The sequence below is a fragment of the Cynara cardunculus genome, assembly GCF_001531365.2.
Source record: "Cynara cardunculus var. scolymus isolate 2C chromosome LG 17, CcrdV1, whole genome shotgun sequence".
NCBI lineage: Eukaryota > Viridiplantae > Streptophyta > Magnoliopsida > Asterales > Asteraceae > Cynara > Cynara cardunculus.
In genome coordinates this window covers 26,537,475-26,553,185 of record NC_037544.1, presented here as the reverse complement: position 1 = coordinate 26,553,185, position 15,711 = coordinate 26,537,475, and the positions used below count along the sequence as shown (strand labels likewise).

The following is a 15,711-nucleotide window of genomic DNA, read 5'->3' as shown; positions in this document are numbered from 1 at the left end:
GAAGACAAACATGATTTCATTATAGTCTCTTCACTTATGAGCTTTGATTTAAGGTGGATTGTCATATGATGCATCCAGAGAACATAATTATTAACATCGAAAACAACTGATACATGTCGGTTGTGGGTTGTAACATTGTTTGACATTTTTGAAGATAATATCAAAGAAGGGCCTAGGATATTTCTAATCAGAACCAACCAAGGAGTTGGTCAGGTTAATGAAATGTAGAGACAAAAGATCATACGAGACCAGAGGATGGTTTGAGTCCTGTCAATAAAAATGATCATCAAAAAGGAGATAACAATAACGAATCATTGATTAAGCAAGAACATAAGATTTAGGTTGTGAATGACGAATGTGGTAGAAATAAGAACATAGATAGAAGGACAAACCTTATCTCTAATACCATGCTAAGATTAGAACCAACTTCGATTTATCCAATAATGATAAAGGAGATGAAGCTCGGAGCCAACGATTGTTATGCTATATTGATCTCTTAAATGTTAAATAGACAAGAAGAAACCAAAGCTACATATACATAGAAGTTATACTGAAAGGACAAAACAAATCTTGAACAATTGGGAAAAGACAAAGAGGAACAAACACTATATAATTCTAACAGTAAGGTGTCATTTGTTTTTTAAGAGGTGTTGAAGTCAAAAGTCTTATTTCACTTCTGATTGATAAGAAGTGGTGCTGAAGTCTGAAATTTGAATCAATAAGACTATTTGTTTATTAAAACTGATAAATGTACGAATTTGAATAGATTGTATTGGGATAAGGTTAAGGAATTAGAAAATCAAAGATCACATAAAACTAAAAGTTTGAATATTAAAACTAGTGCTTACATGCATAAGTTTGACCAATAAAACCATTTAGGAGGTGTTTGTCATGTGGTGGTGCATAATTAAAGCCTTATTAATATATTACTATAATATTGATGTTGTATTGAAAACTGCTATCAAAAACTTCAAAGGAATAGGGCTATGATTAGACAAATAGTAAGGCTATATTGCAACTTCTTTGTGCTTATATGGCGGGCTATGAATTGTAGCACGAGTTGGTCAAATCTATTTTATTGTAGTCTTTTCGGTTAAATCATAACATTGAAAATGTAAAAATAATGAGCTTTATGTTTATGTAATCATATAACTGGGTTTTATATTCTAAATACCATGTATTTCGATTTATAAAACATAATTACTCATTGAACCCTAGGATTGGAGGGTAAAGCATGGTGAAGCTTGGACTAGACTTATGACCTGCCTTATAAAAGCTCATGCTAGAGGTTAACTCACCTAAAAGTCCAACTTTCGTTAGCTTGTACAAGTTTGTAGTTCTTATGCGGGTAGGTAACCTCGAGTTTCGACTATGACTTACGCATAATAAGATCAACTCGATCAACGTCATTTCAAACAATACCAAACTCTATTCAGCTCATATAGTCAAGCCATTTGATTTGATTTAACACAAACTCGATAAACAACAACAAAATCAGGGAAAGGCTAGCAAATTTGTTTGCCCTATTCTAAATTTTCTAGTTAATAGATGTACCAAACATTTTGATGTCTTTCTAGAAGAAATTAAATTGAAATCAACTTGTAAATTTCGTCTATTTTTCTAATAATATTTGTTACAAATATTAATAATTTTTGTGTTGAGTCAAACATATAATTAATTTGATTTCAACATCAAAATACCTCATCTAATTAATACAAATTAAATAGGATTTTCTAAAATAAAATAAAATAAAGTATTTGACATGTAAAATCAAGAATTGGTTTTTATGTGGTGAGGGGTAAAGATTCTTCGTCTCTTCTTGTTCTTCTCCCRTTTCCATTATTAGTTTTCCTTTATTTTCTTTGAGTTGCAAAAATATATACATACATACATACGCGTATCAGTCTTCAGATATTCTAAATCCCTTATCTGTCTCTAGATCCAAAATCCATCTTCATTTTCATCTCTACAAGCCTACTTGAACAAAAACCCAAGAGGGTTCCTTTGATCTATACATATATACACTCACATAATCCCTTTCCACATAGTTCTTGTGGAATAGTCATCATCGATCTCTTGTTACTATAGATCCATTCATTGATTTCATCGGCTCAAATCTTTATCTTTTTTGCCGACAAGATCTTACACGCTATAATTCATTCATACGACTAACCCAGACGAAGAAATTTTTGAATTTTGCTGTATAACCGTTGTACCCTTTCCTCGCCCAAATTCTGGGGGTTTTATCTTCTTGATTGACTTCGTTGGCCGTAGATTTGAAGAGTTTTTGGCAAATCCATTTTGGGTTTATGACAGTGAGATCTAAAAGCTTTGGTTCTTGTTGATCTGTGATCTACTAAGTTTTCATCTTACTGGGTTCGTCTTTTGGGTATTGTTTAGTTGCTTGTGAGGCGTTTGATGCTTTGCCGCTGTGATGCAACCTGATCAGAGAAGAAAGGTAACTTTATCCAACTTAATACAAAAAAGGATTTCATTTTCTGTTTGTTAATGTTATAGAATGATACTATCTTTTTACTGGTAAAACAAGGATTTGGGAAATTGCATCTTCATCTGATAGAACTTTTGATAGAAATCTGCCTATACATCTTTCAATATTTTGCTGTTGGTGACAAGGGTTAGTTCATGTATTGATGGTTCTAGCTAATATTGTGATTTCATCAGTTTTATAGCCAAATGCTCATGTAACCTAAACTATGATTTGCATTTCAAAGCTGCTTAAAAAATCATTTGTGTTGAAATCAGAGCTGTGTTTTATATGCCTCCATATATATACTGACAAATTGATAGACATGTAGGTTTTTATGAGTTTGGATTTTGTACCTGATGATAACAAATTGATGAATATGTAAGCTGGCTATCTGTTCTTTTAGCTGATTTCAGGTCTTTTTTCTATTCTATCTCTTGGTTCCAGATGTCTTTTTAGAGAAACCAACTGCAACTAGTGTTAAACATCTTCTTGCTTATATCAACTTATGTTTCATTACCAAGTAAGCCAAATGTTCAAACACCTTCATTCTAGCCAAGGAATTGATATATGTAAACTTGGGAACTTGGATGGCAAATGTTATCTGTCTGAATGCTTTTGGACAAATAGACACAAAAATTATAACGGAACATCTTCAGTCATTGTTTGCAATATCTTTTAGACCATACTGCTACATTGCGTTATAAGGCATTCTCATGTATCATAATATATATGGTAAAGAAGGAAGTAGGGAAGAAAACAAACTGGTACATTGCGTGTTAGACCAGCAAATGGTTTGTATGGTTTTTTTTTTTTGCCAATATTTTAAAACCATTTGATTACATGCTTYTCCTAMATTTTRATGACATGGGATTTTKTRCTTWKATGTTTCAGGGATCTGCRGAAGTAGATTTTTTCACCGAATATGGTGAAGGGAGTAGGTATAAAATAGAGGAAGTAATTGGTAAAGGAAGCTATGGTGTTGTCTGCTCTGCATACGATACCCATCTTGGTGAAAAAGTAGCAATAAAAAAGATAAATGACATATTCGAACATGTTTCTGATGCCACACGCATCCTCCGTGAGATTAAGCTTCTTAGGCTTCTTCGTCATCCTGACATTGTGGAAATCAAACACATCTTATTACCGCCTTCAAGACGAGAATTCAGAGATATATATGTGGTGTTTGAGCTTATGGAATCTGATCTGCACCAGGTTATTAAGGCAAATGACGACTTAACACCGGAACATTATCAGTTCTTTCTTTATCAACTTCTTCGTGGATTGAAATATATACACACAGGTTATACATCACTTTGAATATGTGTTTTAATTGGTTTATGGGTTATCATATTTATGTCTGTTCTGATTTTGAATTACTTTGGCAGCAAATGTCTTTCACAGAGATCTAAAACCCAAAAATATCTTGGCAAATGCTGATTGCAAACTAAAGATCTGTGACTTTGGTCTTGCAAGAGTGGCCTTCAATGATACACCTACTGCAATATTCTGGACAGTATGTCCCTAACTCCCATTACTGTGATCTAAAAAGTTTATCATTGACGAATGTATTTCTTAACTGGTTATTCGATGTAATTACAGGATTATGTTGCAACAAGATGGTATAGGGCTCCAGAATTGTGTGGCTCATTTTTCTCTAAGGTAAAACAACAGCTATAATTCCTTGGATTTAGCAGCAAAAGTTTTATTTCGATCAAATAATAAACTCTTGTATTAACTTAACCTTTTCTCTGCAGTATACACCAGCTATAGACACGTGGAGTATTGGGTGTATTTTTGCAGAACTTTTAACTGGAAAGCCCCTTTTCCCTGGGAAGAATGTGGTGCATCAGTTGGACCTGATGACTGATCTTCTGGGGACGCCATCACCTGAAGCTATAGCCAGGGTCTGTTTAACTTACTATTTAGGAATCGGTATATTTTATTTTCTTTCATTCTTTTTTTTGCATATTAATGTGGATATAATCCAAGCAGATAAGAAATGAGAAGGCGAGGAGATACTTAAGCAGCATGAGGAAGAAAAAGCCTATTCCTTTCTCTCAGAAGTTCCCAAATGCAGATCCCCTTGCTCTTCGTTTATTAGAAAGAATGCTTGCATTTGAGCCTAAGGATCGTCCTACTGCAGAGGAGGTGATATTTTATTTTTATTTACATTTTTCCTGCTGTGAAAGATTTCACTCTTGTTAAAAAAATGCTTATTGTGTTAGGCGCTTTCGGATCCATATTTCAAGAATTTGGCTAAGGTTGAGCGGGAGCCTTCTGCTCAGCCTGTTACAAAGATGGAATTTGAGTTTGAAAGAAGACGAATTACAAAAGAAGATGTACGCGAACTGATCTATAGGGAGATTCTTGAATACCATCCCAATATGCTGAAAGAGTTCTTGGATGGAGCTGAACCAACTGGCTTCATGTATCCAAGGTACAGTTATTTGAAACTATGACATCATTCTCTTTGTAATATATTGCTGTGAGAATCCGTTCCTGAATTGCATCTTTGTTAAAGTTCAGTACACTGATTTGGCTTTTCTATTCGTTTTTTCTTCCTTATTTTCCAGTGCTGTTGATCAATTCAAGAAGCAGTTTGCTCATCTTGAGGAGCATTATGGCAAGGGTACATCAGCTGCACCTCTAGAGAGGCAACAATCTTCATCATTGCCAAGGTAATATATATATAATCATGTTCATGCTTTCCAAACGCTTGGTTAATATATAATCATCTGGTTTGCTTGCTTAACTTTTGAATGCAGGGCTTGTGTATTATATCCAAAAGAGACCGCACAAACAACAGTAGACGTTACAAATGGTCTCTCCAAATGTTCAATTAAAGAAGTTGGGAAGCAATACATGACTTCTGCAATGCCAATGACCAGACTTCCTCTACAAGTTCCTCAGAGCATCCAAGGTTTGAATAAACTCATGCACCACCCTTAACTTTTTGTTAACTCTTCACAGACACACACACACACACACATATAATCATATATAGATTGATCGTTGTCCTTGTGTGTGCATCTTAAAATCTATCTTTGTCATGTGTGCGTGATTGTGACCTTTGTTCCCAATTAGTGGCACCCTTTGCATTTAACAAAATTTTAACAAAATTATAATTATTATTTATCATCCTATGATTTTTAAAAGTAAAAAGTACCAATAATCATCATGATATTTACCGCTGCACCACTCATCATGTAAAAGAAATTGCAGCATAAATGATCATACCCTCATAATGTCACCGAACTTTCAACATCTAGAAATACCATTTTGTCTAAATTAAAGCAATATTATTCCGTCCCCCTAATTGGTTTTATGTATATATCTATATAAAATGCCGTTATCTTTTTATAAACACCTTTGCCTTTGTCTTATATGTGATATACTATATACATTCATATGTACACATTTATAATGATTGGTAAACCATCAACTACCAGCATTTTTAGATTTGCGAGTTGGGGGTCTTCTCTATAACAAGCCTGTCTAACCTGATGAAAGGTGTATGTACACACATCTTACCCCTAATTCCTACGTTCTGGTGGATATATTGTGTTTGTTTGCTTTTGGCAATGTGAATTAAAGGTTCCTTCATTTCTTTACCTATTGGCACATAAAAGGTGTATTTGGTGCGCGGGGCATGGCAAAATAAAACTTGTCCCGAAAATTAAATTGTGAGTGGACAGGACGTGGTCAAAAATGCATTTTTTTTCTGGCCAACCATAATAGGTCGAACAGAATCACGGAGACAGACAAGTTGGTAAATTACTGAACGACCCATGTCAAATTAAAATCCTAAAACCTTCCACAATTCTTTCATCCCCTACCTCACTCTTGTCCATCCCATCCCATCCCATCTCATACGATCCTCTGCATATCGAACACACCCAAAGATATGATGTCTGAAGAATTGATGAAATCATGATTGACCGATAGATCATATTTCGTTAGTCATGCAATTGAAACTATAAACTTAATGTCCTTTAGGACCCCCAAAATTTATTGAATTGATTAAGCTAGATATTTATTAACCGATAAATTGATTATATTAATTACAACTTTATAGATAAATTTATAATCAAGTAACTATTTATTTAAATGAAGTACCCAATTTACAAGGCACCCTTCATTGTTAAATGTACTCCTTTATGGACATTAAGTCAATTAATTTATCATGTAATCTATAAGGAATATTAACTTATACATGGGGTCTATATGAGTAATCAAAAATGTCTTATCTTAGCGAACTATTAATTTTGGCATGTTATCCCTGACCAAAAATATCATCTGTTGAGTATTTTTTCTAATGGACTATGTAGATAGAATTTCAAAATTGACACCTTGATCTCCTTTAAGTAAACTAGTTTATATACAAATTTTCTTCATCAACAGGGGGGAGTGCTGCAAGGCCTGGTAAAGTTGTTGGTTCCGTTATGCGTTATACCAACTGCGGACCAGCTGCAGGAACCGGGGATGCTTTTGAACAAAGAAGGACAAGTAATAGGAGTAATCCAGTAGCCGCTCCAACCCAATTCCCGCTTCCCGCTTCTTCATACCCACGAAGGTCCAATAACTCAGCTGCCTGCAAAAACGACAAGATAGAAGTCACCATAGAAGCTTCTGGAAACGGGCTGCAGGCAAGACCACCATACGTTCCAAGAAAAGTCGCTGCTGCTCAAGGTGGACCCGGCAGTCAATGGTATTGACTTTCTTAACGCATCTTCCTTTGGCCTGATAAGCGAAATGACTATACTACTCCTTGTGGATGGAAATGGCAAGTTTTGTTGATGGTATATCCATCCTGATTAGCATTTGATGGAAGATGTTGGGAAGAGATTACATGCTTAAAAAGAGTATTAAGCAGCTAACATCTTTTACGTTACAAATAATGACCCCCTTGATTCACTAGCTTCTTACTCCATGTAAAAATAACTATCGTTCGTTCCAAGACCAGACTAGCATTTGCGTCAATTGTATCCTTGTAATACGTACTTGTTTAAAGAACGTGAATATGCTGTTTTCTTAGTTGCATTTGTTTCATCCTCGTACTTCAATTGTGTTTTGGTTCTTACCGAAAATGGTAACTAGCTAATGAAGAAGGTGATGGGTAATCGTGACCGTTGCTCGATGGGCTATATATGAATTAGATTTGTGATCTTTGTATATGTTTGTTGGAAAATAGTCATTGTACTCGTGAAAAGCTCTAGAGAGTGTGCATTTTCATTTGTTCTTTTATTCCAAGTTCACAGATGATGAAGGGTGTAAACGGCCAGGCATCGTTATGGTCATTGGCGGTCGTAAGTGGTTGTAAGCGGTTAACGCTGGTCGTGGTCCTGGTCGCTTATAACCGGTTATGGATGGAAAATCTAGGCTTAATACATAAACGATTGATGCGTATATTATTGGAAAATTTACACACTTCTCCTTTTAAATAAAAATTAGAATATCCATTTTTTACCTCAAAAAATTTAAGATATAATTAATATTCTTTTATTTTAAATAATTATATAAGAAAATGAGAATTGTATTATCTATAATTTAAGATCATGTTTAAAATTTGGATATCTATGTTTAACTTTTCGTATGATCTTTTTCCACAGAAAGGAAAAAAGTTCAATTACAAACTGATTTTTTGCTATGAACCAAGGGACAAAAGAGAGCATAACACGTGTCCTTGACGTTCACGTTCGGTAGAATAACAAGGGTATTCAGTATGAATAATGAAAGTGAAGTTCTTGAACTATTCATGATGAATGATACGACATTCATGATGAATAACATACAACCATGATTCATGTTAAATTGATTATTCACCATGAATAACCCGTGGGACACGTATCGCTCTCTCTTTTATCTCCATATTTTCACTCTTTGTATTACCAAAATTAACATCACTTTTGTGAATATGCCGTAAACAATGGGTATAACAGTGGGTATCACCATGTTACAATGAGTATCACAACATTGGTCTTGCGAACACGTTGTAAACAATGTGTATCACAGTGGGTATCATAACATGTATAAAATGGTGTGCATATTGTATATGTGTTAGGTATCATAGTGAAGATCATTTTTATAACAATGGCGATAATATTTAGGTATCGCTTTGTGTATCTTGTGTTCACACGGTGTTCGCTGGAATAAGATTCGTCGGAATAGGTTTGTCGAAGAGAGTAGAGAGGAGATTTCTAAAATACTTAATATACTCTTTAACTAAAATTGAAGTCAAAACTACCAAAGTTATTAATTTTTTTAATTTATCCTTTGATTTGTTGTTGAGATTGAATCTCACGGTTATCACAAATTATTAAGTTCTCCATTTAAATGACCCTATATATAGATATATATATATATATAGAGAGAGAGAGAGAGAGAGAGAATTCAATTGCAAACCGATTTTCGGTTGTGAATCGGGGGACAAAGGAGAGCCATCATGTGTCCCAGACGTCCACACTCAGTATGAATAATGAAGGTGAAGTTCATGACCTATTCATGATGAATGATACAATATTCATGATGAATAACACACAATCATAATTCATTTTAAATTGATTTATTATTCATAATGAATAATACTCATTCATCATTATTTATTATGAATAACTCGTGGACACAGGGAACACGTGTCATGCTCTTCTTTGTCGTCCGGTTCACAACGGGAATTCATGTTTCATTTGAAACCGTCTCTCTCTCTATATATATATATATATATATATATAAAGAGAGAGAGAGATTTATGAGATCCAATAAAACCCACTGCACCCCCTCTCCCAAGGGCCTTCGTTTTTACTATAATATACACATCAAGCAAATCCAGTGTACCTCCTCCCTCAAAAATCAGTCATTCATAAGTAACACCCTGACCGGATAATATCAATTACTATCAAGCCTAGATTTTTCTATCCATAGCCGGTTATAGCTGACCAGTGTTAACCGTTTACAACACTCGCGGTTAACTGCTTACGACCGCCAGTGACATAGCCACGCCTGGTCATAACTGGTCGCTTACACATTATCTGTAAACTTGGAATACAAAACAAATGATAATGCAAACTCTCTTGAGCTTTCACAAGTACAATGATTATTTTCCAACTAACATATATAAAGATCGCAAATCTAATTCATATATAGCCCATCGAGCAACTGTCACAGATTATCCGTCACCTTCTGATCACTAGGTAGTTACTATTTTCGGTAAGAACCAAAACACAATTAAGTATGAGAATGAAACAAATGCAACAAACTAAGAAAGCAGCATATTCACGTTCTTTAAACAAGGATACAATCGACGCGAATGCTAGTCTGGTATTGAAACGAGCAGTAGTTATTTTTACATGGAGTAAGAAGTTAGTGAATCAAGGGGGATATTATTTGTAATGTAAAAGCTGTTAGCTGCTTAATACGTACTCTTTTTAAGCTTGTAATCTCTTCCCAACAAACACTAATCAGGTCGGATATACCATCAACAAAACTTGCCATTTCCGTCCACAAGCCAACAAGGAGAAGCATAGTCATTTCACTTACCGGACCAAAAGAAGACGCGTCAGGGAAAGTCAATACCATTCATTGACTACTCTGATAAGCTACAGAGTTTGATAAGCTAATGAGCAGCAACGACTCTTCTTGGAACGTATGGCCAGAAGTTTCTATGGTGACTTCTGTCTTGTCGTTTTTACAGGCAGCTGAGTTATTGGGCGGGCCTTCGTGGGTATGAAGAAGCTGAGTTATTCAGGTTTCTAAGGTGTTCATTTTGAATATCTACATACTCCATTATTTAATAGATGATATTTTTTATTACTCATATAAAGTAAACCCCATGTAATATATATATATATATATATATATATATATATGATCTACCGCTCAACCATGATTTCATCTATTCCTAGATATATCATATCTTTGGACTTTGGGTGTGTTCGTTATGCAGAGGACCGTATGGTATGGTATGGTATGGATAAGAGTGAGGTAGGGGATGAAATAATTATGTATCTAAAACAAAAGCAAAGGGGTTTGTTTATAAGAAGATAATGGCATTTTACATAGATATATACATAAAACCAATTAGGGGAATGGAACAATATTGCTTTTGGACAAAATGATGTGTTTCTAGATGTTGAAAGTTCAGTGACATTATGATCAATGGTGCAGCTGTAAATATGATGATGATTTTGGTACTTTTACTTTTTAAAATTATAATTTTGTCAAATGCAAAATTGGCACTCATTCAAAGTCAAAGGGTGCTACTAATTCACGCACACATGACAAAGATAGATTTTAAGATGCACACACAAAGGACTACCCAACCAATATGCATAGCGAGAGGTTTATTTGAAAAGTATTGAATGTGTGAGAAGTAGAGAAATGATCTTATCTTTTCTTTTAATCAACGTTTATGGTTTTGACTTTAAAGCACCGGATAATTCGGTCGCATGGTATGCAGAAGATCTAGTTTCGTAACTTTACAAATAGGCGACAAACAAATGCATATGTGAACCCGTATGATTCATATATGAACTATCTGTGCATATGTGAACCCGTATGATTCACATATGAACTATTTAATTAATCACACTAGTTCATATGTGAATCACACAGGTTTACATATGCACAGTTAATTCATTCGTGAATCACACGGGTTCACATATGCATAGGAAGTTTATGTGTGAATCATACGAGTTCAAATATGTACTTGTTTTCCATCTATTTGTAAACGTTACGCAACTACCTCTCTATTTTTTGTGTAGTTGTTTACCTTGCCGCAAATCTTGATCATATGAAGGGCTAGGACCACTTCTCTACTTCTCACACATTTAGCGCTTCTCAAATAAACCTATGGCTATATATATGTGTGTGTGAAAAGAATTAAGAAAAAGTTAAGGGTGGTGCATGAGTTTATTCAAACCTATGCTCTGAGGAACTTGTAGAGGACGTCTGGTCATTGGCATTGCAGAGTCAGGTATCCTTTCCCAACATCTATAATTGAACATTTGGAGAGACCATCTGTAACTTCTACTGTAGTTTGTGAAGTCTCTTTTGGGTATAATACACAAGCCCTGCATTCGAATGTTAAACAAGCAAACCAGATGATTATATGTTAACCACACATTTGGAAAGAATGAACATGATTATATATATATATAACCTTCGCAATGATGAAGATTGTTGCCTCTCTAGAGGCGAATCTGATGTTTGCCATAATGCTCCTCAAGATGATCAAACTACTTCTAGAATTGATCAACAACATTGGAAAATAAGAAGAAAATACAAATAAAAAAGCCAAATTAGTCTACATAACTTTAACAAAGTTGCAATTAAAGAACGGCTTCTCACAACAGTATATTACAAAGAGAATGATGTCATAGTTTCAGATAACTGTACCTTGGATGCATGAAGCCAGTTGATTCAGCTCCATCCCAGAATTCTTTCAGCATATTGGGATGGTATTCAAGAATCTCCCAATAGATCAGTCCGCGTACATCTTCTTTCGTAATCCGTCTTCTTTCAAAAACAAATTCCATCTTTGTAACAGGCTGAGCAGAAGGCTCCTGCTCAACATTAGCCAAATTCTTGAAATATGAACCCGAAAACGCCTAATACAAGAAGCAAAATATGCTTTTTTTTAACAAGAGTGAAACCTTTCACAGCAGGAAAATGTAAAAAAAATAAAACATCGCCTCCTCTGCAGTAGGACGATCCTTAGGCTCAAATGCAAGCATTCTTTCTAATAAACGAAGAGCAAGGGGATCTGCATTTGGGAACTTATGAGAGAAAGGAATAGGCTTTTTCTTCCTCAGGATGCTTAAGTATCTCCTCACCTTCTCATTTCTTATCTACTTGTGATATATCTACGTTAATATGAAAAGATAGAAAGAAAATAAACTATACTGATTCTAAAATGGTAAGTTAAACAGACCATGGCTATAGCTTCAGGTGATGGCATCCCCAGAAGATCAATCAGCAGGTCCACTTGATGCACCACATTCTTCCCAGGGAAAAGCTGCGTTCCAGTTAAATGTTTTGCAAAAATACACCCAATACTCCACGTGTCTATAGGCGGTGTATACTGCAGAGAAAAGGTTAAGCTAATACAAGAGTTCGTTATTTGATTGAACTAAAACTTTCGCTAGTAGATTCGAAGAACTATAGCTGCTGTTTAGCCTTGCAGAAAAATGATCCACACAATTCTCTAGCCCTGTACCACCTTGTTGCAACATAATCGTGTAACCACATAAAATAACCAGTTAAGAAATATATTCGTTTATAATAAACTTTTTAGATCACAGTAATATGAGTTAGGGACATACTGTCTAGAATATTGCATAGGTGTATTATTGAAGGCCACTCTTGCAAGACCAAAGTCACAGACCTTTAGTTTGCAATCAACATTTGACAAGATATTTTTGGGTTTTACATCTTCGTGGAAGACATTTGTTGCCATACAAGTAAGTCAAAACCAGAACATTCATAAAAACGATAACCCATAAACCAATTAAAACACATATACAATGTGATGCACAACCTGTGTGTATATATTTCAATCCACGAAGAAGTTGATAAAGAAAGAACAGATACTGTTCCAGTCTTAAGTCGTCATTTGCCTTAATAACCTGGTGCAGATCAGATTCCATAAGCTCAAACACCACATATATATCTCTGAATTCTCTTCTTGAAGGCGGTAATAAGATGTGTTTGATTTCCACAATGTCTGGACGACAAAGAAGCCTACGGAGCTTAATCTCACGAAGGATGCGTGTGGCATCAGAAACATGTTCGAATATGTCATTTATCTTTTTTATTGCTACCTTTTCACCAAGATGGGTATCGTATGCAGAGCAGACAACACCATAGCTTCCTTTACCAATTACTTCCTCTATTTTATACCTACTCCCTTCACCATATTCGGTGAAAAAATCTACTTCCGCAGATCCCTGAAACATATAAGTAAAAAATCCCATGTCATCAAAATGTAGGAAAAGCATGTAATCAAATGGTTTAAAAATATTGGCAAAAAAAACCATACAAACTATTTGATGGTCCAACACGCAATGTACCAGTTTGTTTTCTTCCCTACTTCCTTCTTTACCATATATATTATGATACATGAGAATGCCTTATAACGCAATGTAGCAGTATGGTCTAAAGGATATTGCAAACATTGACTGAAGATGTTCCATTATAATTTTTGTGTCTATTTGTCCAAAAGCATTCAGACAGATAACATTTGCCATCCAAGTTCCCAAGTTTACACATATCAGTTCCTTGGCAAGAATGAAGGTGTTTGAACATTTGGCTTACTTGGTAATGAAACATAAGTTGATATAAGCAAGAAGATGTTTAACACTAGTTGCAGTTGGTTTCTCTAGAAAGACATCTGGAACCAAGATATAGAATAGAAACAAGACCCGAAATCAGCTAAAAGAACAGATAGCCAGCTTACATATTCATCAATTTGTTATCATCAGGTACAAAATCCAAACTAATAAAAACCTACATGTCTATCAATTTGTCAGTATATATATGGAGTCATATAAAACACAGCTCTGATTTCAACACAAATAATTTTTTAAGCAGCTTTGAAATGCAAATCATAGTTTAGGTTACATGAGCATTTGGCTATAAAACTGATGAAATCACAACATTAGCTAGAACCATCAATGCATGAACTGACCCTTATAACCAACAGAAAAATATTGAAAGATGTATAGGCAGATTTCTATCAAATGTTCAATCAGATGAAGATGCAATTTCCCAAATCCTTGTTTACCAGTAAAAAGATAGTATCATTCTATAACATTAACAAACAGAAAATTAAACCCTTTTTTGTATTAAGTTAGGTAAAGTAACCTTTTTTCTCTGATCAGGTTGCATCACAGCGGCAAAGCATCAAACGCCTCACAAGCAACTAAACAATACCCAAAAGACGAACCCAGTAAGATGAAAACTTAGTAGATCACAGATCAACAAGAACCAAAGCTTTTAGATCTCACTGTCATAAACCCAAAATGGATTTGCCAAAAACTCTTCAAATCTACGGCCAACGAAGTCAATCAAAAAGATAAAACCCCCAAAATTTGGGCGAGGAAAGGGTACAACGGTTATACAGCAAAATTCAAAAATTTCTTCGTCTGGGTTAGTCGTATGAATGAATTATAGCGTGTAGGATCTTGTCTGCAAAAAAGATAAAGATTTGAGCCGATGAAATCAATGAATGGATCTATAGTAACAAGAGATCGATGATGACCATTCCACAAGAACTATGTGGAAAGGGATTATGTGAGTGTATATATGTATAGATCAAAGGAACCCTCTTGGGTTTTTGTTCAAGTAGGCTTGTAGAGATGAAACTGAAGATGGATTTTGGATCTAGAGACAGATAAGGGATTTAGAATATCTGAAGACTGATACGCGTATGTATGTATGTATATATTTTTGCAACTCAAAGAAAATAAAGGAAAACTAATAATGGAAACGGGAGAAGAACAAGAAGAGACGAAGAATCTTTACGATCACTCGCTTAATGTAGCCTTTCATCTTGAACCTTGCGATCACTCGCTTAATGTAGCTCAAGAACGATTCATGGCTCGACCTGTCTCTTTTAATCTTCATACCAAGTATCTTCTTGGTAGCATACATGTCCTGCATCTCAAACTCTTCACCAAGTTAAGCTTTCAGCCTATCTATCTCCACCCTGCTCTTCGAAGCAATAAGCTTGTCATCCACATACAAAAGAAGATATACAAATCACCTCCACGAAGTTTCTGCAGATAAACACACATACTTACTCTAAGAGAACCAATGCTTTAGCATGGAGTCGAATCGCTTAGGATATTGCTTCAATCCATATAGTGATTTCCTCAAGGGGCATACATGATGTTCCTTGACCACAACCTTGTATCCCTCAGGTTGATGCATATAGATTTTCTCATCCAAATTCCTGTCAAAGAAAGCGGTTTTTACATCGAGTTGTTCTACCTCCATATTACCATGAGCAACAATAATCAACAGCACCTGAATGAAAGTGACGTAGTTCACTAATGAAGAAAATATCTCATTATATTCCACTCCCTTTCTCTATACAAACCCCTTAGCCATTAGCCTTGTATATTGTACATTGTATTACCAAACTCGGAAAGATCTTGTTTCTTCTTGTACGCCCATTTACAACCAATAGATTTCTTTTCTACTGGAAATAGGACTACCTCCCACATTTG

The 15,711-nt window shown here is 35.0% G+C and overlaps 1 protein-coding gene and 1 pseudogene across 2 annotated transcripts; one reads left to right on the top strand and one right to left on the bottom strand.

Annotated features, from left to right (window-relative positions):
- Window positions 1-1,861: 1,861 nt before the first annotated feature.
- On the top strand, window positions 1,862-7,537 carry LOC112501231 (mitogen-activated protein kinase 15). 2 transcript variants are annotated; one of them, XM_025104939.1, is made up of 11 exons: window positions 1,862-2,315; window positions 2,401-2,458; window positions 3,380-3,788; window positions 3,874-4,001; window positions 4,088-4,147; window positions 4,243-4,392; window positions 4,481-4,636; window positions 4,714-4,925; window positions 5,062-5,166; window positions 5,254-5,408; window positions 6,890-7,537. In XM_025104939.1, exons 2-11 carry the CDS (start codon window positions 2,435-2,437, stop codon window positions 7,201-7,203), a joined length of 1,713 nt encoding a protein of 570 aa, XP_024960707.1. In that variant the 5' UTR covers window positions 1,862-2,315; window positions 2,401-2,434; the 3' UTR covers window positions 7,204-7,537. The 2 variants fall into 2 exon arrangements, with proteins under 2 accessions (XP_024960707.1, XP_024960706.1); XM_025104938.1 differs by having other exon boundaries at window positions 1,862-2,458.
- A 3,836-nt stretch (window positions 7,538-11,373) lies between these two features.
- On the bottom strand, window positions 11,374-14,993 carry LOC112499938 (annotated as a pseudogene).
- Between the last annotated feature and the right edge of the window lie 718 nt (window positions 14,994-15,711).